Consider the following 27,207-nt stretch of genomic DNA (forward strand, 5'->3'; position numbering starts at 1 on the left):
GTACTTGGTCTAAAATACAACGAAATCATATTTAAATGATCCTAAAACTATCTGTGGGTGATAAGGACAGTAACCCAGCAAAGGAACACAGCACCAAGGACAAATTACTCTAAGTGGCCATCTGAGGTGGTGAGCTAGCCCTCCTTCCTGCAGTCATGAAAACCGATTTCTCGAAGTTCACTCTCATAAACAACATCCCTTTGGCCTTGGAGATAGCTCGGGCGTCAGCTCCTGCAGAAAGCTTTCTCCAAGCCCTCTCCCCTCTCCACACTCCCAGAGTGTCCTCCCTGTACCTCCATTGTGGCACATACATGGCCCACTGTAATTGTCTGTCTTCCTTCCCCTGAGTCTGGAGCACGGTGGGGAAGGGACCAGTTCACATGAGGTTCTGTGGCTCTAGCACCAAGCCCAGTGCCTGACAATCAGTGACTTCCCAATGGAAGTATGGTGAATGAGTGAATTAATAAATTAATGAGTTAATGCATGCATGATGGTTTATTACTTTACTGAGGGTACTATTTTTTTCATCTAAATGCTTCACCACCTATCTAACTCCCCAGGAACAACAACCAGATTCATTCGATATTGGACCTGTAGGATGAGCCGAATGTCCTAGGATCAATCTACATTAGTGATCAAAGGAGAATACAAAGTAGGGCATAAATCCTCCCTACATCCATGCAAAAACATGTATGAATACAGACAGGATTAGAAAACAACTAGGGGTGAAAGAAATGGTCGGTACTAAATCTCTATGAGGTTATTTCTTCTTTAAAAATATATCTCTTGAGGCCAATGGGTGGTTCAGTTGGTTAAGCGTCTAACTCTTGGTTTTGGCTCAGGTCATGATCTCAGGGTCATGGGATCGAGTCCCGTGTTGGGCTCTGTGCTCAGTGGGGAGTCTGCTTGAGATTCTTTCCCTCTCCCTCTGCCCCTCCCCTGCTCATTCTCTTTCTCTCTCCTTCCCCCTCTCTCAAATAAGTAAATAAAATCTTACAATAAAAATAAAAATAATAAAAATGTATCTCTTTCAGGGCTCCTGGCTGGCTCAGTTGGTAGAGCATGCAACTCTTAATCTCAGGGTTGCAAGTCTGAGCCCCACATTGGGTATAACGATTACTTTAAAAAAAAATCTTTAGGGGTGCCTGGGTGGCACAGCGGTTAGGCGTCTGCCTTCAGCTCAGGGCGTGATTCCAGCGTTACGGGATCGAGCCCCACATCAGGCTCCTCTGCTATGACCCTGCTTCTTCCTCTCCCTCTCCCCCTGCTTGTGTTCCCTCTCTCGCTGGCTGTCTCTATCTCTGTCAAATAAATAAAAAATCTTTATAAAAAAATAAAATAAAATCTTTAAAAAAATGTATACACACACACACACACACACACACACACATCTTTCATTCATGAAAACTTTTACTATTGTCCACCCTGTGCCAGACTCCAGGCTATGTACCAAGGACGGAGATGAGTAACACCTGCCATCATGGAACCTATAGTTTAGTGAAGGAGGTAACCCTCTAGACGAGAACCCTGAATACCTCCCTGAGGTGTCAGTCCAGGGCATATGGTCACCTTCTGGAACTACTGCCCCTGCTTTGCAGAAACCAATGAAGCCCTCACCAACCTGACCTCCCCTCCATTAAATGTCTTTCTCATCATTGTACTTCTATATAGTAGCAATAAACTATTAGAAACAAGACCTTAAAAGAAAACATAAGAGTGTCAAAAACTACGAAATATCTGGAATAAATCTAACAAAGGATCCGTAAGACCCATACACTGAGAACGGTAAAATATGGCTAAGAGAAATTAAAGACGACAAAAATAAATGGAGATATACACCGTGATCGTGATCAGAAGATTAGAACAACAGAACCCAACCCCACCCACTTATTCACAGCTTTGTTTTGTACAGTTTCAGTTACCCATGAACAACCTTGATCCAGAAACAGATGATCCTCCTTCAGACGTAAGGTCAGAAGGTCAATAGTAGCCTACGTCAGTCACCTCACTTCATCTCATCTCGTAGGCATTTTATCATCTCTCATCATCACAAGAAAAAGGGTGAGTCAGTACAATAAGATATTTTGAGAGAAAGAAACCACATATATACATCACTTTTATTGTTATAATTGTGTATTGTTATAATTGTTCTATTTTATCACTAATTATTGCTATTAATCTCTTACTGTGCCAATTTATAAATTAAAGCTTATCTGAAGTATTTATGTATAGGAAGAAAACGGAATATATAGAGTTCAGTACTATCCACAGTTTCAGCCACCCATGGGGGGTCTTGGATAAGAGGATAAGGGTACCCTCGAAGGATAAGAGGGGACTAGTGTATTGTTAATATGTGAATTCCCCCAATTGATCCTTAAAATTTAACACAATCCCTATCAAAGGCTTTTTTGTAGAAATAGGCAAGCTGATTCTAAGAGATAAATGAACGTGCAAAGTACCTAGAATAGGCAAAACAACTCTGAAGAACAAAACCGGAGGACGCATACTACCTGATTTCAAGACTTACTATAAAGCTAGTGATCAAAGCAACATGGTATTGGTGCAAAGATACGCAAATAGATAAGAGGAACAGAACAGTATCCAGATATAGACCAACACATATGTAGTCAATTATTTACAACAAAGGTACCAAACCTATTCAATGGAGAAAGGGGAATCTTTCTAGGAAATGCTGTGGAAAAACTGGACATTTAAATATGAAGTAAATGAACCTTGACCCTTACTTCACACACCATATTAAAAAGAAATCACAAAATGGATCATAGATCCAAAAGTAAAACCTAAAACTTAAAACCCAAAACTTAAAAGTTTCTAGGAAAAAAAAAAAAGCATAGGAGAAAATCTTTGTGACCTTAGATTATACAAAGATTTTTTTATAAAACACAAAACACACAAATCATAACAGAAAAAAAGTTGACAAAATTTAAAACTTCTGTTCTCCCAAAGATACTTTCAAGAAAATAAAAAGACAAGATACAGGTTGGGAGAAAATATTTGCAAAATACAATTTTGATAACGGACTTACATCCACAACATACAAAGGACTCTTAGAAATCAGTAAGAATTAAATAACCCAATTTTTTTAAAGGAAAAAATTTTTGAACAGACTTCACCGGAGAAGATATAGAGATGGCAAATAAGCACATGAAAAGATGCTCAACATCATTAGTCATTAGAGAACTGTAAATTAAAACCATAGCGAGATACCACCACATCCCTACTACGGTGGTGAAAATTTTTTAAAATACTTGATACAAGTAGTAGTAAGGCTATGGATTAACTGGAACTCTCATACACTGCTGATGGGAATACATAATGGTACAGCTGTCTTAAAAAACAGTTTAACAATTTCTTGTAAAGTTAAACATATACTTACCATACAACCCAGCAATCCTATTTACCCAAGAGAAATTAAAATATAAGTCCACACAGGGATCTGTAAGTGAATGTTCAAACAGCTTTATTTTAATAGCCAAAAATGGATACCCAAATGTCCATCAACAGGTGAGTGATAAACAAATTATGGTACGTCCATACAATGGAATATTACTCAGCAATTAAAGGAATGAACTCTTTATACATGCAACAACATGGATGAATCTCAAAAGCATTATGCTAAAAGAAAGGAGGCAAGCTCAAAAGGCTAAATTTGGCATGATTTCATTTATATAACATTCTAGAAAAGACAAAGCTGTAAGGACAGAAATCAGATCAGTAGTTGCCAAGGCCTAGGGGTAGAAGAAGGGGCTTGACTATAGAGCAGCACAGGGGAGCTTTTTGGAGGACTTAAAATATTCTGTATTTTGATTAGGACAGTAATTAAACAACTGTATACATTTGCCGAAATTCATCAAATTGTTTTCCCTAAAAAGATTGAATTTTATTGTGTATAAATTATACCTCAATAAAACTGAATTTAAAAGAAAATATTCTGGGGGCGCCTGGGTGGCACAGCGGTTAAGCATCTGCCTTCGGCTCAGGGCGTGATCCCGGTGTTATGGGATCGAGCCACGTCAGGCTCCTCCGCTGCGAGCCTGCTTCTTCCTCTCCCACTCCCCCTGCTTGTGTTCCCTCTCTCGCTGGCTGTCTCTATCTCTGTCAAATAAATAAATAAAATCTTTTAAAAAAATAAATAAATAAATAAATAAATAAATAAAAGAAAATATTCTGGGATGTTGATAATGGGGAAAACTATGCATGTATGGGGGCAGAAGGTATATGGGAAATCTCTCTACCTGACCCTCAATTTTGATGTGAACCTAAAACTGCTCTAAAAACATAAAGTCTTAATTCTAAAATAAAAAGTAGTAAATGTATTGGAAAAGCATCTGTTCATGAGATGAATGGGGTGTTATAGGGTTCAATTAAAGGAAATCTTGGTATTAAAAAAATAATAAAGAAAAGAAAAGGATTTTTTTCATCTGCCACCAAAACCTGAAAACCTGTCCCTAAGGCAATCTGGTCTAAGAGAAAAAGCACAGACCTTGGCTTAAACCCCAACTTTGAACTTACTAGCTGTGTAACTGGGCAAGTTACTTAACCTCTCTGAGTAAGCTTAGTAAAGTAGGGATATGAATAGTAATGCCCTAATATTGTGATGATTTAATGAGATAATGTACTACCTGATAATCCTCAAAGTGGTAGTTTTCCTCAGCATACCCCACTCCTCACATGCACAGTGGGGATCCCCTCACTAATTTAAGTGCCCCAACAATGGTGACAGAGTAGAGTCTGAGAAGCAGGTTGGACAAGATAACCCTAAATCATTCAAGGATTAAAGTCAGGGGCACAATGAGGCAAAGAGCACTGATGTCTTTTTGTAAAATCCCTTCGAAAGATTCATTCACAAGAAGTCTTGGTTCCTGTTGCCTGTAGAAGTCTATGTGTCCAAGAAACTAAACATTTTCATTCTGGAAAGAGTGGTTCCTAAGGAGTAGAGATGACAGAGGGACAACTCTGGCCTCCTGAAAGAAGGGTGGATATTTTTTCAACCACAGATTCATCATCTGGAAAGGGAGGGGTGGTCTCAAGGTGGAGTGGGGACTCAGGCACAAACTTGGCTTTGATTTTTAAAACTGTTTTCTTACAGGTATGTGTCGTAAAAGCTAGATGTGGAATCTAGAAAAGGAAAGGTCGCTGGGTATGGTCTCCACACAGAGAAACTGGGCCAGCTCTGCACCATTTCCTTAGCCCCAGAACACACTCCCCAGGAGAAGATGTCAGTAACCCGATGTAAGAGAAGCACCTCCTTTCCCAATGAAGAAAGTCACAAAGACGTGCATCAATGCCAGCTGAGAACCTGGCATGGGAGAAGCCTCCTCCACAGAGAACAGCACCACACCTCAGAATCAGCATTCTCCAGACCTCAATATTCAAGCTTGTGGAAATTGAGGTCCTAATAAATGTGGTATTCAGATTAATGGGGGGGGGTGGAATGGAGATCATACAATAAAATAACTTTGGGGCAACTGGCTCATCATGTGTCATAAAAATAAAGCTAGATTCTTATCCTCACTCCTTACACTAAAATAAATTCTAAGTGCATCAAAGATTTGAATGTAAAACAGAAATCATTAAAGTACTTGTAGAAAACACGGGAGTCTTTTTCTTTTCTTTTTTTTTTTAAATCTCAGAGCAGAGAAAACATTTCTTTCTTTTTTTTGATGTTTTTTTTTATTATATTATGTTAGTCACCATACAGTTCTAAGCAGAATGTAAAAGCTAAGCTCTAAAGCAAAAGACAGATCAATTTGACTACTTATAATTGTTTTGGGGGATTCAAAAAAAATGTTATAAATACGTTTAGAGGCAAAATGCAAACTAAGAAAAATATTGGAAATACATACAAAGGCTTAACCCCTTTAAATTAAATAGAGCCCTTAAAAACCATTAATAAAAAAACATAGAGTCCAATAGAAAAATAGTCAAAGGACATCATAGAAAATTCCCCAAAAAAGAAATACAGAGGCCATAATCATAGGAAACCAAGATCAGTCTCACCCACAATGAAAAAAATGCAAACTCAAACAAGATGCCATCTTTTAAAGGATATTTGACACAGAAATGTTTATAATATAAAAAAGGGAGATTATTAGAAGGCCCATCCCCAGAGGACAGTTAAATAAATAATGGTACATAAATATAATTAAATATCATGTACCTATTATAATTTAAATGCCGATTTCACCCATCCTGGTAACGATGAAAGCAGTCTGTTGAGTAAGAGATAAAAAATGATTTCAATTTGTGGAGCAAGATTCCACTTATCTAAAAGGGTACATTTTTGTCTATTTATGAATAGGAGCACAGAGATATGTCTGGAAAAAAATTCACCAAGGGAGCAGCAGTGATTGCCCCTGGGTGGAGGAGTTTCGGGTGATTTTCACTGTATGTCAAAAATGCAGTACCTTTTAATAGTCTACAACGAACATATATTTCTATAATTGAAGTGGAGTTATTTTCATTTTGAAAAATATGGAGTAGTTTCAATGCAACACTTCAATAAAGTAAAACCTGAGTGTCGGCACACAGCAAGGCGCACGGCCAGCCAGACCCAGGCCCTTGCCCTGCGGCTGCCCCTCCCAACCTGCATGAGGCAACGGGAAGCAGACAGGTGGGTATACAGGCTCAGGTTTACAAAGATGAAGCCAGGTGCAGGATGGTGTGGGTTCACAGAACAGGTTTGGAGGAGGGAGAGACACAGTTCAAACCCTGGTTCTACGACTTTGGCTGTGTTGACCTTGGGCAAGTCACTTCATGTCTCTGACCTCCAGTCTCCTCTGTGTACAGCTAGGATCCCTGATCCCCCATACAGGGCTGTTGACAGGATTACGAAAGAGAGATGTACGTGTGAGACCTCAGCTTACTGCGTGACACAGAAGCAGCACTCAGGAAATGTCAGCCGCCTGTATTCTTATCTGGGATACGTATAACCTTCGTTCACATTGCACTCACTAAATTCTCCATGACCCAGAGGCACAGAGCAGAGAGAAACGACAGACCTCAGGAAATCCAAACATCTGGTCTTGGACAACATACTCCTCTAGCACTTTGAAAACCTTCCTGGAAGCGGCAGGCAAGGAGTATGGCAGCCAGCCACAAAGAGAAGGAAGAAGAGGTAGAGGAGGGGGAGGGGGAGAAGGAGGGGGAGGACAAAGCAAAGGCCTAACTATTTCCCTGGTGCTGCCTGCTGTGCAGTTGATGAGTCAACCCAACTCACTCCAATCTGCTCACCTTTCCTCCTGGGGTGGCTGGGACCCTTCCTGAGATGTCAGTATGTTAGGCTCCTAGAGAGCCTACTGGAATGCCAAACTGGGAAGGACTATAGAGCCCAGCTAGTGCCAGAGCTTTCATTCTGCAGATGAAGGACGGGAGAACGAGACAGGGGAAGGACCTTGCAAGGAACCAAGCAGCCAGTACACATCTGGAGGCCCTAATTGTTCTGTATGGCTATGCAGTGAGAGAAAGAACCAGACTAGAACTATTCTGATTCAAATAATGGCCTAGAAAGAGGACTGGTAGGACCATCACTAAGTCAAGGGCCACCCAGCCATTCCTCTGCTTCCAAAAGAAATAAACCCAGACCAAAAAAGGAGGAGAGAGAAAAGAGTTCTGAGTTATTCTCAAAACTCCCTGGTGACTCTGGAGGTTACCTGGAAATTCTTAAGAAAGGAAGACCCTGGAAGAGAGAGGTACCAGCAGATTCAAAAGGCACCAGCAGACTCCATCTCCTAGGTCATAAATGCAACCAAGAAGCAGGGCAGCCATGGGTGAGGAAAGACTTGGGAGGCAGGAGTGGAAGGCCACTTGCCCAGAACACAGTCCCGGCTGCCGGCACTGACTGGGCTGGGGCTTACCTTGGGCAGGCTGACTGGAGTCCTGGGCTTGGTCCTTGGGTTCTTAATCAAGAGCCTCTGATCCAGAGGGAGCAGATGGTATTTCATGGCCTCGATGAGGAAGTCCTTACAGGTGTTGTTATTCTTTATCAAAGCTTCTTCTTCAACCGTCTGGAGGTAACAACCCACAGGTGATACAGGAGCAGAGCTTAGCTGCATTTCCCAATCTGCCTCCCCAGGCTAAGTCATCCTTGTATTCCCACACTCTTTTAAACTCCCACCACATCATCTCAGACCCCAAAAGAAAGACCACAGACTTACAACTGAGTGCCTACCATCTGCATTTCAAGAACACCAGTGGAGTAAGTGGTTAAGTTTTGGCATCAAACAGACAGGGATATAACCTCACTGGCTGTGTCTGTTATGTTAGTTTGTAGGCTTAAATGGAATTATGCAAAACAAAGACAATTAGCTCTCTTGAAGGCTTCATCCCACATTCCTCCTGGTTTGAGTGCCTTACAATGTTTAGGACAAATGGTCAGACATTTGAGAAGAGAGGGAGGGAAAGAGGAAGAGAGCAGGATCCATCAGCCAAACTTTGGAGGCATGGAGTCAAAAAAGGTGACAGTCAAGTAGAATTCATATCCATTTTCTTTCAGTGAAAGCCTCGGGGACAAAACTGACCAGTAAGGTGCTCTGTAACAGAGCGGCGATATCAGAGCAGAAAGAATGTCCTGCACAAAAGTCCCGCCTACTGACTTCATCTTGGACCCTATCTAAGCTGGGACTATGGCTTCTTCACATACTGCAGAGCTGTGGACCTAAGCAGATGCTCAGAAAGTATTCGCTGAAATATCTCATGAGCAAGACCAAGGAGGAAACCATGCCGGTGCTCTGACTCTCAGATCTCTGTCCTTCAGCCTACGTCAGACTGCCCCGTGGCATATCTGTAAGGGGTAGTGTGGTCTTCAGAGGCCACCTCCCATTTTCTTTGCTGGAGTGTTTAGCAGCTAGCAGGAGAGATCCGTTTCATTCAACAGCTAACAAAGATCAAATGTCTCGGGGTTGGGCAGCCCAGTGCTACACTCTGGGAAGAAAAAGGTGAACAAGACAAGGGTTCTGACTCAGACACTTAAGTCTAGTCAGAGAAGGAGAAGGGCCTCCCCACCTCAGCCCTCAAGCTGGTCATGCACAAGGCCTGACTGAGCCTCACCTGTAGCCAGGAATGGAAATGTGGCCAGGCCATCACCCGCCGGGCAGCACTGGAGCTGGCATGAAAAGGATTGGCATGACAGGGCCTCTGTCATCACTGAGCACCTCCTTCCCCAGAGGTGATCCCCAGGAACACGCCACTTTAGGGGAAGTTTTCCCCACTCACCCCACCCTCACTGAGGGACTGACCCAGGTTGGGACAAATTGTAAGCTTTTAGGGTCAGTTAAAAAAACTAAAAAGGGTGAGAGAGTATCTCTCTCTTTTTTTTTTTCTTTTTTAAAGATTTTATTTATTTGAGAGAGAGGGAGAGAGAGAAAGAAAGAGAGCACAAACAAGGGGAAGAGCAGAGGGAGAGGGAGAGGGACAAGCAGACTCTGCCCTGAGGGCAGAGCCTGACACAGGGCTTGATCTCACAACCCTGAGATCATGACCTGAGCTGAAACCAAGAGTCAGACACTCAACTGACTGAGCCACCCAGGTGCCCCAAGAGAAGGTATCTTCAAAAGCCTGGATGGAAGGTGAAATGCATAAACAGCTACCTCTCCCAAAGAATAAATTCAACTTGAATGAAAAGTTCCTCCAGAGAGTTATTGCTTCACCATACACAGTTTCAATCTGGGGTGACAAGAAAGTTTTAAGAATGGATATAGAGATGGTTGTGCAGCATCATGAATACAATTAGTACACTGAACTGCACACTTAAAAATGGTCAAAATGATGAAGTTTATGTTATATATATTTATATATATAATCACAATTTAAAAAATTTTAAGATATAGCATATTACACACTTCTACAACATTTCAAAATATTTAATAAAGCCTAATAAATGTTAGTGGTTTAAAAACAAACAAATAAAAACACCTTCCCCGGAAATCAGCGTTCATGCGGGTCTGCTCAGGGCTTTCCCTGTGTCCTCACCCACCAAGGTTGGCCACATGCAGCAGGTTATACTAGTCTGAAGTTTCAAGGTCAAATTAGTGTTAATGAAACATCCTCTTCCAGGGGTGTTCTGAAAAGAGTCCTTTGAAAAGGTGGGTCAGGGGGGTCCCACACAACAGTGCTCGTGCCCATTGCCTCTGACCCCGCCTCTTCTCCAGATCTAAACCCTACTTTGCCATAATAACCTAAGAACTATTTTCTAGTAGTTTCAGTTGTAGACAGCTGATTGAGGTCATGACCAAGGGTTTCTAAGGTCTCTTTAGTTTTCCCTGAAACCCAGGTCCACAGATCACCCTTCCTGTGGAAGTGATGCTGTGCTGGAGGGCAGACGTCCACATCTACCTTTGGTCAGTTTCCCACAGGACAGGAGGTTTGATTCTGCCACTGGGAGCTCAGGCCAGTTCAGTCCCACTGCTTAGGGAACCTTTCCTACAGGAAGGATATGCTGCCACCAGGGGGCAGTGGTACCATCCAAACTGTAAAACGCAAGACCCACAGAAGGGCTCACAAGTGTATGCCTCGGCACCAGAGAATAGGACTGAGGTTCAGAAATTCAGAGAACATCTCACTGATTCATTAGACCTATGGTCAACAGGGCCACAAGCTGATGATTTTACAAGTGTTTGTGAGGATACAATATTGTCCTGCTACTCCCAGTAGCATCCATGGTCATCAAGTCAGTAGTAATATCAGCTAGCATTCACTCACAGTGTTGCAGCTTTTATGTGGATTATCTAATTCTATCCCCAAACAATCCTATAAGGGCAGGTAGTCTTTTTACCAGATGAGAAGACTGAGGTTGAGAAAGGCTGAGCGCTTGCCCAGTGTGAGATGGCTGGGAAGTGACAGAGCTAGGCCACTGGCTTGCTAAACCTTCTCTCTTATCCTTGCTTCACAACTTCCATTCCTTCCAGAAACTTCTTGGAATCAGATGAGGGTTGGCCTACTACCTTGGTGTTTAGTTTTGTGCATATATTTAAGTTTAACCCTCTGCCCACTTACAAGAGTATCTAAAGTGAATGGATCAACAGAACAGAGACTATTAAAGGTGACAACTTGCTTAGTGAAAGGTGCTTCAGGTCATCAGACTTGGATTTGAATCATGACCCTGCCTTCTACTGCCAAAGAATCCTCAGCCTCCATAAACCTCAAGGCCCAGACTTGTAAAAAGAGGGTTATTTATCTTTGCCTCACAGGGTTGTAATAAGGATTAAATATGTGGCACCACAGGGGTACACCATAATTCTTAATTTTTCTTTCCTTCCTCAGAGGAAGTACAGGCAATACGGATCCAAGGCACCTGTGAGAAGCTGGTTTTCACAGTTCTGAATTGGGCTTCAAGTTGCCTCACATGAAGGTAAAGAGAACATAGCAACATAGGAATGACCCTCCTTGCTTAGGTTCCCTACAATAAAAGCAGCTAACTTCCAGTGAACATTTCTTATCCCCAGATCCATTCTAAACACCTGACTTGCATATTTACAACTCCTTCGGTCCTCACAACAATCGTGTGGGGCTCTACTATAATATCCTTTCTGTCAAAGAAGAAACTAAGGCTTGAAGAGGTCAAATAAAAACTCAAAGCTAACAAGTAGTGGAGCACAAACTAAACTCTAAGTGTTTTATTCTCAAATCTACACTCTTAAAACCTCACACTACCATCTACCAGAAAATTGTATGTCAACTATACTTCTATAATAAAAATGTTAAAAAAAAAAAAGACCCTTACATAACCATGCTTCACACTTAAAAAGACCCATAAAATTCCTCAACCACCCCATACAACCAGGGCTGCTCGCTGCTATTCCAAAAGGCCTGTGGGAGCAGGAAAGCCCTTGGTTCTTCACACAGCACTCACCTGGACCAGGTAATCCCTCGGTAAGAGAGGGAGTCGGACATGTTCCATCAGTTTTGCCATGTGCTCTAAACGGGTTTCTTTCTCGTAATTGATCCATGAAATCACAGCTTCAAATACCTATCAAGAAAATCAACACAGGTAACTGTGGCAGAGAGAAGAGCTTCTAAACAACTTCCTCAATCTGAAAAAAAAAAATGTCCAACATCCAAATCATCCACGAAGGTGGTTAACCTAAGGTTCAATATTTATAATAACAGAAAAGTGGAAAGATTTTGTCTGCTAGCTGACGTCAGAGTGATATCACACACACAGGTTATAGTAAACCTGCTACCCCAAATGCAGCATCACCAAGGTTCACTGCAAAATAAAGATCAGGTCTCATGGTTACTTAAATATAGAAATACAGAGCAGGAACTCTCAACCAAATTTTATAGACTGTGCAGGAAGACCAGAAGCCTTGGGGGCAAGGCCACCACGCCCCTCACACACATCCCTCTCCTCGTTCATCTCCCAAGTGCAGTTAATGCAGAATCAAGACAATCAGGATATCATCTGCCCAAAAGCTGGCTGTAAAATGGTGAGTGTGTCAGCAAATGACAGAGAATTTCTCTGTCAAAAATTTCTCCTGGGTTTAACCTCTCCCTTGAGGAGAGATTTCATTTCTTTACAAATGAAAATCGGGCTCAGAAACAAAAAGGAGGCTCTCTGGTTTGGATGCTCACCGTGCTCAAGAAAATGTCCAAAACCACATTCTCCACCACCATATACACACAGACGGATAAAATTCAATGTTGATAAAGCTGCAGGGAAACCGGCACTATTTCTAGAAATTTAATTAACACAGCTTTTAAGAGGGGACGGAAGACTTTGGCAATACCAATCAAATATTTCAATGTGCATGCTCTTCGACCTAGAAATACCACTTTTAGGATCTAGCCTACAAAAATACAAAGGTGGTGCTCACAAAAGAATATGTTTTTCCAGGATGTTTGCTAGGGCATTTTTCTAACAAAATAAAAAGGGAAACAACCTAAATCTCACTAATGGAAAAATTATTTAACTACTATACATACTATGGGACATTTTCAGCTGGTAAAAAGAATAAAACAAAACAACTTCTTGTGCCAGAAACGAAGAAAGTGCTCGAAGACTAAGATGGACACGTCAAACGGACACAGAGCCAACAAACGGGGCTTTCGTTGCCAACACCTGGGACAAAACATCAAAGAGAATAACGAAGAAATCAGATTAGGGCTTCTTGGGGAAGCGGGATGGGGGAATGACTGGCAAGGTGACAAAGGAAAGTTCTGGGGGGAATGGCTATGTTCTGTATCTTGACAAGGTGGGAGTTACAAGTACATATGCATTTGTGAAAACTAATTAGGCTGTACATGTAGTATCTGTACATTTCACGGTGCCTAAGTTATAACTCAGTATAAAACATTCTCAGAGGGGCGCCTGGCTGGCTCAGTTGGTAGAGCATGAGACTCTTGATCTCAGGGTCGTGAGTTCAGGCCCCACACTGGACATGGAGCCTACTTAAATTAATTAATTAATTAATTAATTAAACATTCTCAGAATGAAAGAAAACACAGTAATGGATCATAACACAATGAACAAAAAAGAATCCACGAATCCATAAGGATACTTTCAAAAATGTGGGAAAGGCTCTTCTTCACAGAGAAATGCCAGCTATAAAAGGTAAAAGGAATGACAGAAACAAATATTTTGCAACCACCAATGTAATAACTGATTCAGCAAAATTCATCAGTGGATGCTCAAATCACTGCATGAAAAATTGTTGGGGAACAGGATATAGTTTTCCAAGTATCACCTCGTAGACGACTTACTAATTACATGGCGGCAGGGGCGGCGGCAGCCTCAAATGGGGAAATCTTGACAGATACCACCTTGAACAATGACCTAAATTAGCACCACCAATAAGAGGACAAACATCTTCCTGATTGTGACTTAATGGGAAGGACACAGCGTCCCCTAAAGTAGTTTCTTCCTAAAATGTTAAACCTGAATCTTACAGTAAGGAAACAGACAACTCCACGTTTGGAACATTCTGCAGTTCGACAAGACAGCTGGCCTGAATTCTTCAAAACCGTTAATATTATGAAAGACAAAAAAAAAAAAAAAAGCAGAGAGATAGTTCTAGATTAAGAGGATTTAGAGACATGAGAACTAAATGCAATGCATGATGCTTGACTGGATCATGGATTTAAGAGAAACAGCCATACAGGACTGTTTTGAGACTGTTAGGAAATTTGAATGCTGACTATGTATTGGCTAATATCATTGTACTAATGCTAAATTTCTTTAGTATGATAATGGCTTTATGGCTCAAAAAAGATAATTTCTTTGTTCTTAGGAGGTGCATACTCAAACACTAGGGATGAAATGTTACCATGTCTCCAATTTATTGTCAAATGGTTCAGCAAAGAAAAGCTGAAATACGTGGAGACAGAAATAAGGCAAATGAAGCAAAATGTTAACTGGTGAATCTAGGTTAAGAGTATATGAATGTGCATGCTTTCAAACTTTAATATACATTGGAAATTTTTCAAAGTGAAAAGCAGAGGGAAAAGAAATTGTAAGAGAAAAGGAAAATATGACAACAAAATTTATGTGGCATAAAGCTGGAATGAAAACTAACTCCCAGGGGTGGAAAAAAATCTCTAATTTTTCTAACCCTAATAATAGTTTTGTATGTATTGATATGTTAATGATGCTCCAGCCCTATTTCCTGAATATAAACTTAAGTCAGGCTGGGTATACTCAAAATAGGCAAAGAATCAATCAGAAAGGGAAGAGAAAAGAATGGAATGGAATAGAAAGAAAAGAGCACTATCTCTGGACAGTTTGCTCTCAGTTCTGTAAAAAATAACCTCTCTGTGCACAAATATAAACATACACATACCATGGAAATCCTCCCTGTCCAGTTTATTGTTTTTAAATTATTCACTCATATAGAGCTTTATCCCTCACCCTCATAACAGTGAATCACAGTGTGTTGCTTCAACCAGCCTTTCAGATCCATAAGAACAAGGACCTTGTTTTATTTAATGGCAAATAATACAGACTCGAATATTCTTTTAATAAATGAATGGACACATGAGTTCAGAAGAAGCATGTACGGAGGCAGTGGAAACTGTCTGGGACTGGACTCGGCAGGAACCAAAAGAAGCTGGAGAAGTCTGACCGTGCTGGATTAGGTGGTGGGCAGCCACAGTCCTGTTCGGCCTTGCAATGTGGTTATGCAACTTTCTTCTGCCCGCTTTACTAGACTGGGGGCTCTTACAAGCCGCCTAAGCACAATGCCGGGCACAGAGCAGGCGGTCTGGGGACACATCTCTGCTGAAGAATGAACCACAAGTCCTTGAGGAGGTGAGACTTCCTGATCATGCCCTTCCCCATCAACCAGCTTCGTCTACTTTATAAAAGCTAAAAAGCAAGCTGAGTCTAATAAAGTCGATATTTAACCTTATCTTTATTTTTGGCTTGACTTGTCTGACTGGTTCCGCTCAGTTGCACTATTTACCTACTCAGCTGTGAAAGCCACAGCGCTCGGCAGCGACAGTGACCTTCTCGGCAGCTAGAGAAGGCCACACGTTTTTTTCATCGAGGCTCCATGCTTAGAAAATAAACAAGCCAATAAACTCTCAACTAGCTCTAGCCTTTAATGTGCCTAAAACTGCTCCCAAGACCGCCTCCTGTTAAGGGACTGGCCAACGCCAGGGGGCAACAGGTAACAGCAGCAGGGGCCAGTATTTACCATGTGCCAAGCCCTGTGCCACACTTTTCGTGGACGCTGGCGGCCTGGACTCCCATGAGAACCCAGGGAGCAGATCCTCTGAACCCGCAGTAAGTGACTCGCCCAAACCCAGAGCCACACAGCAGCAGGGCTGGGGTCCACCCAGACCCAACGCCAGCACTCATGCTCTTACCCACTGCTCTCAGCTGCCTGTCACAGGCCTACAGCAGCGGCTGCCGACTACAGCCCACAGGCCACATTCATCCTGCCACCTGTTTTCATAAATAAAATTTTACTGGAACACAGCCACACTCACTCGTTTACATACTGTCTGTGGCTGCTTTCACATTCTAGCAGCAGAGACGAACAGAGACTCTATGGCCACAAAGCCTAAAATATTTACTATCTGGTGCTTTAGAGGAACAGGTTATCAACTCCGGGTCTATGAAATCTAAGCAGAAACCCTGGGGCTCTGATCACAGGACAGGGTGATGTCTACTCAGATGAAAACACTTTTTATGGATCCCACGATGAAATCAGCTGCCACGAGGCAGGCTTAGCGTTTTACTTTTCAACAAAGAAAGAGCATCATTTCCTCACTGCTTCATATTCCAAAACCAATCTCTTGAGTGCTACGAGGTTGCTAGGCAGAGAAAGGATGGAGAAAATCGAATTTCATAGTTTCTGGCTCCCCACACTTCCAATGTAAGCACAAGCCTTGGCCAGAACACCAGATGAAGCTGACCCCGTACCCCCACTACCCCTCCAGTGTGGCAGGCAGCCACGCCACACTGTACCTGCACCCAGCGAGGAGAGTGCCGAGCACTGGGGCACTGACACCTGCTTTCAAAATGTGTTCTGGAAATCAAGAAGGGGGACTTAAGTTAAAAATAGGCAGGGTGGTGAGTTGGCAAGGGAAAAGGTCCAGTTGAGGGTGATTCACAGCAAAGCATAGCATGGAGGAAAAGCAGCCAATTTTGACAAAATCGGGGGGAAAAACTAGGTTTCTCCCCATGGACTTAATTTGTTACTCAAGATTTGAGAAAGGTTGATTTTAATAACAAGAGACACAGTGCTGTGCATTTTACAAGCATGATCTCCTTTAATCCACCCAAAATCCTGTGAAGTAGGTATCAGCGTTCACATTTTACAGATGAGGAAACAGCCTCAGAGAGGTTAGTGTCCAAGGTCACACTGCCAAGAAGTAGTGGATCTGGGATGTGAACTCACCTCTAACTCCAAAGTTCTAACATTGTGCAACACTGCATCTCAGCAGCACAATTAGTTAGAAAACCTGCACAGAACACTGAGTTGGGGAACTACATTCCTAAACCCATAATCGTAAGTATACCCGCCATGTGCTCTTAGGACATCCCCCTCCCCGGATACTCTTTTGTTTCCCAGGGATTGAGCCAACAGCATTTGCTGAATTCACAGCCATGATTTTCAATCAAGAAGACAGCACTACTAGGGCGCCTGGGTCGCTCATTGGTTATGTGCTTGCCTTCAGCTCAGGTCAAGATCCCAGCGTCCTGGGATCGAGTCCTAATCGGGCTCCCTGCTTACTTTTTAAAAATTGAAAGAAAAAAAAAAAGACAGCACTACTAGACACGGGAATGATTCTGTCAGATTTCTGCTGTTTCTTCAACTGAAGCTTAGCAGGACTTCTGTGAACCAGACCCCCACCTCGCTGTTCCACACCACACCAGGGACCGTCCGGAGCAGTGGTATGCTGGAGCTGGAGCTCATCATCCATGTTTCTTCCCATCTTGGTGTTAGGGACACTACACTGGTAGTTGGAAATCAGCCTTGGTGGAAATATTTACACCGTGGAAATTAGCAAAGGTATCAGCAAACAAACAGGGCTTTCAGAATTTTTTTGCAGAGCCCATTGTTAAACATTTACCAGCATTAACACTGGCTGGGAGATTTCCTGGTCTGAAGGCTCCTCAGACTCTAGAAAACCTACTCAGCTGCACTCATCTTTCTGACAGTCCCATCATCTTAAGGTTTTATAGGGCACTTAACAGCTCCTTCTTGTCTTTGGTCCATCTCAGACCCACAAGGGCCCCAGGAACAGCAAGAGTCACTCATCTAAGAGAAAATCGAGGCAGACAGTGGGGAAGCGGTCTGTCCAAACATTACCCAGCTAATTGGTAATGGGGCAGCAATGAGAACCCCTGGCTTTCAATCTGCACTTCGTCCATAGCACATTTTGTAGTTTGTAGCTATACATTTATTTCTGTACATTTTTTAATAAAATCTATCTGTCTCATATGATTTTAATTTCCACAAAGGCAGGGATCTTATACTGATCTGTTCACCAATGTCTCTCATGTGAATAACACACTATCTGCCACATAGAAAGCACTCAATAAATATTTACTGAGAGAATGAATAAGTTAGTCAGAGGAGGAATGATTGGGTGTATGGTTCTCCTCCTATGATAGCATAGTGCCAAGTATGTGACCTCATCTAAACAACAAAAATGATGACAAAACTACAACAGGGATATTGCCTTGCCTGGAAATTGTTCAGCTTTCCACTACTGCCTATAGCCACGATAAAGACATGCAGACTGATTCTGCAAAGAAGGAGGACTGGAGTACAGTGCTTTGAGAGGCATGCCTGCAAGCTGAAAGACCATTTCATGGCACCAATCCTACAAATGAATGAAGCGTGACACAGGGATGGAGAATGCCTTGCAGTCAAGATGGTGGATGGAGGTGAGTTGGAAGGAATCTTCCCCTACAGCTCCAAACACATAAAAGTGACTATTACCAACAAATAAAGCTTTGAGCCATAGTCTAAAGAAAGAGGGAAGTGCCTGAGTGTTTTAAAAAAGGAATATAAGTCTGGCAGCTGAATGGAAGCTGAGGCCAAAATGGGTCACAGGCCCATACAATTCAGATATGGACTTGAATGGTTCCAAAGTGGTGTCTTATCAGGCAGAATGCCACAGGCTCTCCGTGGACAGTGTTGCCCACCTGTGGTCCCATGTACTTGGACTAAATGAACTCTATCCATCTGCTCTGGGAAGGGGGAAGGGAGCTCACCATCTCCTGGGGGCTGGGAAGTTAAAAACCGTGTATCTTCAAGAAATCAGAACCCTAGGCTCACACCATGTATAGATATGGGGTCTGAAGTGACCTTATCCAGATAATACAGGGGATACTCCAGACAAAAAGGAATACAGAAACAGTTTCTAAATCAGTAAACCTGCCCTTGAAGGTCACTTCCACAGGCCAGGGCAACCCAAACTCCAATGGACAAAACATCCTCTGGAGATGGTCTCATAATCAAAAATTATATAGTACTAATGAAAAAAACTGCAAAAAAGGAAAATCAACAGTTAAAATAAATCATAGAATATTTGTGACAACCAAAGAAAATCGGCCTCAAGACTATTCCACATAATGCAGTCCTCAGAATACTAGGGGCAGGAGACATTCTGTAGTAAAGGAGGTTCTGGGACTGAATGAGCCCGGAGAACACATCATACACACCCCCAAATCTCCTTCAGAGATTCATAAAGCTCATTAATATGTAGAAGCTCTGATAAGTCCTTCAGTTTCTTAACCTGGTTCCTGGGTTTGGCCACTGTCTCCTAAATGTGTCGGACCTGAGACCATCACACAAACATTGCAGTTTTACAGCACACAGTGGGGTAAATACTGACCTAGAGAAGAAAGGCCTCACCCCCTAACCTATTCCATTTCCAGCCTCATCTCCCACGACCCCCACCAAAGACCCTGGACTCTCATCACATCGGTTACCACTCCCCCAAGTAGAATAAGGTATCCCAAACTTCCACATCTGTATTGCTACAATCCCTTTGGCCTGAATGGCTTTCCAAAATCCCATTCTTATTCTCCAAATTTTAGCTCAAATATTCCCTCTTCGGGAGGTCTTCCCCACCTAACAATTTAGAATAAAACACCCCAGGGCACTTTCCTTGAACTTTGACTATAGGCAACTACTTCTCTCGGCCACATAAGGATACATGTTTTGTACCCACACTGCAAGTTCTAAAAATGTCCTAAGTGCCACTCACTTCCATCTCCCCACCAGGGTGGGCATGTGTTCATAGCAGGGGCCTGGCAGGCAGACAAAGTCAGCTTGAAATCATAAAGCTACCTACTGCCAACATGCCTTGGTTTCCTCCTCTGCAAAATGGGGACAATAGTCTCTGACTTGGGAGTTTGTGCAAGAAGTAGAAATGATGCGCTGAGCAGCGTGCTGGGCCAAAGAAGTCACGTGCAAAGCATACACACACCAGCATTACATTTACACAAAGTTCAAAAACTGGCGAAATTGATCCATGAGAAGTCAGAATGGTAATTATGCTTCTCGGGGTGGGAGGCAGTGCCGGGAAAGGCCTTCCGGGGTTCTATTACTGGATCTGTGTGCTAGCTCGGTGCGTATTTCACTTTGTTCACGTCCCTGTGAACTTACTTCAATACAAATGCCCCTTTGAAAAAAAACGATGAGTGAAACACACCTGGGGAAGACTGGGCAGTCAAGGTCGATTTTTGGTGGTGTTTGGCTCATAGGTGCTTACTGAATTGCACTTTCCAAAGGAGAACAGTAAAAGGAGTAATGCTGTGACCAGGGACCAGGCCAGATGGTTGTTTGCAAGCTGAGAAGCTGGCAACTCTAACTACTGACCGCACAGGAAGGTGGGGCTTCCAACAGCTCTGGCGAGGCAGCGGGATGCACCTGCTAAATCACTGGATATAATACCTGGGCAGCAAGCACTCAAGTCTAACCTACTGGTCAAGGGGCTCTGGCCGGCATCCTCAACCCACCACTGGCTGGAGAGGATAGGAGCTTAGACGGGAGGCCATGCAGCACCAATAATCCTGGGAGACAAGGGCCTGATCATTTTCAGAAGATACCAGAATTTGGCTTCTGATTATAGGTTTAGGAGACAACAGCACATTAAACAGGTGATCTTGCAGAGATAAACTAAGCGGTAGTTCTCATTAAAATACACACGTGACCCAGATTTTTTAAGAGACGTAACCAATGTCTTCCTGACCTGTATCTAAATTGTGGGCCATTACCCCAGTACTCACTCTGAAAACATCAGTGGTGTTTCATAGGAAGGCAGAGAATTCCTGAGAAGTAGAGACATATATACCAGCTAAGAAAGTGAAGATTCAGATTCAGAACCAGCAATTCGGTGGCAAACCTGCACTAGAACTTGAGAATCATCACCCTTCTCCTTAGAGTGCGTCTGCCCTGGAGGGCTGTCTACCCTGCCCACCCCTGGGTCCCAGAATCTGTCCACAGTGAGGGACGAACTCTGGGTCTCAAAGGCGAATACAGTAAATGGCCTATCTGCTCATAGGCTGAGCTGTGAGCCCAGACACCTCCCTGTGGAAGAAACAGGTGACTGTAAAGGGCTTACTCCAGTGTGCCTTTGCTCTGTCCTGGGGTAGGGGAGAGGGTGGGGGGCAGCAGCGGGGAGGGGTCCCACACAAAGAACTTGTGATTTTTGTAACTCCTACCAGGTCTTTTTGTCTTTCCTCAAATAACAGGAATTTTAAAACCAAAACTACATAAAGGAAAAACAGGAGAGAAAATGGCAGGGATCCACGCCTCTGCTGACCTCTAGTTCCCACATTTGTCCTTATTCTCTGGAAAAATGTGAAAATTATTCCCATAACCTCAGCTGGCTCGGGCCGGCGTCTGGCCCTGGCCCCTTCACTCCTCAGGGCATATCTGCTTAGCGGCTCCACAGAGCTGGCCGGGGGCTCTGTGTCAGGCATGCACTGCATGGGACACAAAGATGGCTAAGGCACCCTCGCAGCCCTCAAGGAACTGGAGGCTAGTGGAGGACAGAGACTTGGGTAACAGCAAGTGATGTTGGAGGAAGAACAGTATCTGAGCCCTGGCAGAAGCCCAGACGAGGTCAAGGGGGCTGGGAAGGTTGGGGAGCAAGAGGCTACTTCCACTCTCTGTCCCTGCTAGGCACCAAGTCCCAGGTCACACAACCACCCAGACTAACACAAGCTCTGGGAAGAGCTCCCCCTTGAGAAATGCCCCCAGTCAACAGTGAGCAGGAGGAGGAGGAGTGGGACAGTGGCAGTAATAATAGCAGCAGTATCCTGTGGGCTAAGAACTTGTCATGTGTCATCTGATTGCATCCTCAGAACAACTCTATTAGATACTCTACTATCACTGCCCCCCTTTTACAGATGAGAAGACTGAGAGATGCAGAAGTTCTCTTACACATTCATTTAACCAATTGTTTTTGTTTATGTGTCTACCGTGAACCTGATACCAATTCCACTCTGACAGTGACCATAAGATGGAGAAAATCCGTGACTGTATAGGATGCATCTATTCTGGTGGGAGACAAATAACTTGCTCAAAGTCACTCAGCCTGCTAAAGCAGCGGAGGCAGGGTTGGAACTCAGCCACTCCAACCACAGCACCTCTACTTTGTCAGACTCCCAACATACAAACTGCCTGGGCCTAGTCACAGCCACATACAGTCCTCGTTATTAAATACTACTTTTCCACTATTCTAAGATGCATAGTTTTTTCACATTTTAATACCTGAAATCTGGCTGCATTTTTTAATTTATGTGGAAAGAAATCTGTGGGCTGTAGGCAAAGAAGTAAATCATAATATAGCTGATTTGCTGTTCAAATATGGATTTAGCTCAATACAGGTTATTTGACTAACAGTGCAGTTCAGTTTTCTGCAAATGTTTTTTTGGAGGGTTTTTTTCTTCATTTTTTGTTTTGTTTTGTTTTGTTTTTAATGTAGGCTGCAAACCCAGTATGGAGCCTAAGGCGGGATTTGAACGGGGTCTGAGATCGAGACCCAAGCAGAGATCAGGAATTGGACGCTTAACCGACTGAGCCATGCAGATGTGCCCCAGCAAATATTAACATCAAATGCAGTTGAATTTTAGCTTAAATTAAGATCCCTTATATTACTTCAAATATACTCCGTTAAGTTCACTACCATGCAATAGTGAAAGAAAAGGCTATTATTTATGCAAGAGATTACCTATTATGAAATGTAACTAAAGGAAGTAGAAATCACAAAATCTCCTGGAACACATTACAGAATTTTCAAAGCCTCAAGAGCTAGCATTCAAACAACAAACATGTAATTGTCAAAAGCTTCCAGCTATTTAACTTCCAGCAATATGTAATCAATTAAGGGGAAATAAACTAGAAACAGAAAGCACAGGCCAAACCCCACTGTTCTTTGATAAGCCTCAAAATTATACTGTCAACCTTAGGGGCGCCTGGCTGGCTCAGGCGGTAGAGCATGTGACTCTTGACCTCAGGGTTGTGAGTTCAAGCGTGGGTACAGAGATCACTTAAAAATAAAAACTTAAAAAAAAAAAAAACTATACTGCCAATCTTAAAGTTACCAAAGGGATCAAGATCATCAGTAATCTACTTCATGAAAAGCATCACATAACTCTGAAGTTACAAATAATTTCTGAGAACCAAATATAATATACAACTTCATTGACGTGAAAAATACCTCTACTCTTGGGGCGCCTGGGTGGCTCAGTTGGTTAAGCATCTGCTTTCGGCTCAGGTCATGATCCCAGGATCCTGGGATCTAGTCCCGCATCGGGCTCCCTGCTCAGTGGGGAGTCTGCTTCTCCCTCTGTCTTCCCCCCCCATCCCGCTTGTACTCTCTCTCTCAAACAAATAAATAAAATCTTTTTTTAAAAAATACCTCTACTCTATACTCTAATTACACAGAGCAAGCAACTCCTATGTAAGCTTTTGAATGAACGAAAGCCACTATAGACAATGTTCTAAGCATGTAAATTTAATGTCATGCTTCTTTGCTTCTGGAAAGATGCAATTAACTCCATGGCTTATTTTACCTTTATCAGTGGCAAACCTGATACCATTACCATTGTCAATGGTGCCTCAAAACAGAGGACTGTGGTAATTACAATGACAGCCGCCATTTATTAGCATCTGCTGAACACTATCTTTGATTTTTTACACCCAGTATCTGTGATCCCCCTAACTCCATAAGGGAGATACTCATAGTAGTCCCACTTTATATATAGGAAAATCAAGATTCAAAGAGACCAGTGACTTCTGAAAATCACAGAGCCAGTAAGCATCAATTGGAGCATGGAAACAGGTCTTCCTGAGTTCAGAGCCCAAGTGGTTTCCAGGGCACTAAAATGACTCTCCCTCTTAACAAGCCACCTCCACCACCAGACAGAGCAAGCACAGATAAGCCCTCACCTGAGGAAAGCTTACTGTGATCTCAGAGCAGGATAAGCCCACAGGAGTTAAAGGTGGCAGGGTCCCCCCTCTCAACCCAAATACCCCCAAGGTGATCCCAATCCTGCTGCTTATATGGCTGTTGACATTTTCTCAGACTACACCTCAGAACACGCTCAAGCAGGCCCCAAACTGGCCAAGTGCACCAACAACCACACAGTCAATCAATTAACTAATTCCTTCCTTCAAACTGTGCCCATTTAGTAGCACGAGCCAGAGAAGACATTACACAGGCTTGGCAAGAAGTGAGGGAGTCTTGGCTGCTGGGGCTGGGACCGGAAGGGGCCTGGCCTGGCCAGAGGCATTCTTTACCCTGCAGGTGATATCTCACATCAGTTAATGGAAGTGGAAGCCTCTGAGCCTAAGGGACAGGCCAGCTAGTTGTACCAGTCACCTTGCGAAAATCCCTCTGAAGTCTTGGGGCAGCCCATGATTTCAATCCACAACTGCTTTCCTTCTTGATCAAACTTTTGCAGGACAAGAGGCGGGGGCTTGTGCTTCCACCCTATTCTCTGGACAGGTGGCTTTGGACACTCATCTCCAAGGTAAGATCCCTTTTAAGGGCTTTCCTTAAATATTTCCTCAGAAAAGGGCCTCAAGCTTAGACACAATGAGTGGACTAAGACAAGCCAAGAAACATGTATTGAGCATCTCTGAGGATGCAGAGAAGAGTAAGATGTGGTTGCTACCATCAGGGAACTCACAGTCAAGGGGACGAGGTAAGATGGGCTCAGAATTGCAGTAAAAAGCAAAACAAGGTGAGTGTTATCCTGGAACACAGAGGAGAAAGGAATAAATCTGAGACGAATGGTCAATAATAGACTCAGCTACCACCAAATGAGCACCTACCAAGTACCAGGTATGACACCAGGCATTTGACACTCCTTATCCCATTTAATCCCCACCACCACCCCGTTGGAGTACTTCTTATTACTATTCTCACTTTATACATGAGGAAACAGATGAAGAAGCAAACTAGCTCACCCAAGGTCACCAACTAATTTGTAAATACTAGAGAGAAGATTTGGACCCTACTGGCCAACACCAAAGCGTATGTTACTTTCAGTATAGGAGGCTACATCTCCTGGAGTAAAGAAGTTCTTCCTGGGATAAGTGGAATGGGAAATGGTTTGGAATTCAACCAGGTGATGTTGGAAGGGGGGAATAATCCAAGTGGAGAGTCAGTGAGAAGAAAGACCTAGAGGCAGAACAGATCAGCCTCCATGGGTCAGCTAAAGCAGTGGGCAGAAATCAAGCCTGCAGCACCAAGGAAGTGGTGTGTGGTCGGTGAGATAGGGCACTAGGTGTCAAGAGACCGAGGTTCTAGTTTTGCCATGGTCACTCACTATGAGACCTTCAACAGATCCTATCCCTTCTCTGGGCCTCAGTTTTCTCAAGAGTAAAAGTTCCAACCCCTATTAGAACAGATGTTGCCCCAAAGGTCAGCTCTGGCTTAAATGCTCAGTGATGTTCCCAAGAGGCCATGTGAGACAGTGGCTAAGACCAGGTGACAGAAGACCACAGCTCTGCAGTGACTAGCTGAGTGATTGCAGACAAGCTAATGAACTCTTCCAAGTTAGCTTTCTTCATCTGTATTGTGGGGACAAGGGCAATGCCTGCTTCACAGGGCTGTGGTGAAGGCTGAGGGAACTGAAGAGAACTGCAGAGTGCTTGGCAAACTGTAAATGTCCAGTTAATGGAGGCAGTTTTGTCACCATCATCATCACCAGCGTTATTACTTCCTCAAAGGGTCCGGACAGCAAATGTAATGATCAAGGGCCAAAAGGCCCTTTTCTAATTATTTAAAGGGACAAAAAATAAACTCCTTCTTTTTCCGCTGAAAAAGAGAAAAGGTCTCACTGTCCCTCCCATGACCACCTCATACACGAGGATCCTGTTTCACCAAGGGGCCATGCCATACCTTCTCCTCTGAAGAAACAGTCAGCTTGTCACTGGATATCAAGCTGCACACCTGGTCCAGACTTAGGCTAAGAAATTCTTCACCCAGCATCACCTCTGGAAAGTGCTGCTCTGTTCCAAAAAAAAAAAAAAAAAAAAAAAAAAAAAAAAAAAAAAAAAAAAAGAAAAGAAAAAGAAAAAGCAGAAGTTCAGAAAACAAAGTTACAACACACTCCTGCCCTTTCATTGCCCTGGCAATCTGTGAAATTCACAGGGGAGTCCTGGGCACTTTGGGGGTGGGCATGAGGAAAAGGAACAGATAGGCAGAAAGAAAGACAGCACATCCTGGCTGAAGGGAAACTAGCCTCTTCATCTGGCAGCAAAGGCACCCCTCTGTGTGATCCTCCATCCTGAACATCGACATAGATGAAAATGGGGCAGAGAGATGTGAGGTTATATTTTTTCCATGCTCCATGCGATTTTTAATGGCATTGCAGAAAAGCCTCACTGGGACCTGCCTACTTAATTGAGCTCATTTCCCCTCAAGGCGCAAGCTGGCAGATTTGCAGACGGTGCCCCCTGCAGCTCAGCCAAACAAAAGTGGGTCGGAACTGCTGTGTGGCTGGAAGTCTCTGGGGATTCTGGTAAGAAGTCAACATTTCAAGGCTGGCAGAAGGCACCATCCTTTTGTGTCCAAAGTCAAGCCTACCACGGTCTCTAATTCACAAGGAGGCCCAACTAAGCATCTGTCCACGCACAGAGACAACACAGCGGGCCCCACCACCGCTAGCAACAGTCCATGACAGGCAGGCCAGTGGGAACCATTAAGATGGAGGGGAACTTGGGCACATCTAGACAGACAAAACACACAGGCTGGATGTCCATGCAAGGGAAATGTCAAGTACAATTCCTACCCCGACATTTGCCCAGGCCACCATCCTGTTATTACAGAGACAGTGAAATGTCAGGGAAGGAGTATACACTTCAGAACGAAGGAAACCAGACTCAATCTGGCTCTGCCATTTGCAAGATGTGTTCCTGAGCCAATGGCATCACCTCCCTAGGCCTCACTAACCCTCTGTATAATGGGGATACAACAGCTCATCTTGTTTCACTCCCATGCTGTGATGGGAAAGGAAGTGTGAAAGTATTTGCACAAGCTGTGCGAAGGTAAAGAGGCCAAGAGCTGACAACTCCTGATGCAGTGGATTCTGGAGCTCACAGGGTCCTTTGTCTTGTGCCCCAGAAAGGGCTCCCTTCTCAGCCCTCTCATGGTTCCGCCCCACTGCACGCAGAAGCATCTATGCTCCTGGCCCTCCAGGCTCCAGGCCTCCCCCCGTCTTCCTTTGGCGGCCCCTCTCTGGCCTTGCAGCTTCTTGGATAATTCTAGAGG

At 43.4% G+C, this 27,207-nt stretch overlaps 1 protein-coding gene across 9 annotated transcripts in view; it reads right to left on the reverse strand.

The window, feature by feature from the left end:
- KLHL3 (kelch like family member 3) overlaps positions 1 to 27,207 on the reverse strand; it is a 157,050-nt gene that overhangs the window by 28,861 nt on the left and 100,982 nt on the right. For all 9 annotated transcript variants that reach the window (XM_019803238.2, XM_034656059.1, XM_034656057.1 and 6 more), the window contains 3 exons: positions 25,837 to 25,946; positions 11,870 to 11,986; positions 7,878 to 8,027 (listed from right to left, as the gene is read on the reverse strand). In XM_019803238.2, coding sequence (XP_019658797.2) covers positions 7,878 to 8,027; positions 11,870 to 11,986; positions 25,837 to 25,946 — 377 coding nt within the window. The remainder of the gene's footprint in view (positions 1 to 7,877; positions 8,028 to 11,869; positions 11,987 to 25,836; positions 25,947 to 27,207) is intronic.

Source organism: Ailuropoda melanoleuca, chromosome 3, assembly GCF_002007445.2.
Source record: "Ailuropoda melanoleuca isolate Jingjing chromosome 3, ASM200744v2, whole genome shotgun sequence".
Lineage (NCBI taxonomy): Eukaryota > Metazoa > Chordata > Mammalia > Carnivora > Ursidae > Ailuropoda > Ailuropoda melanoleuca.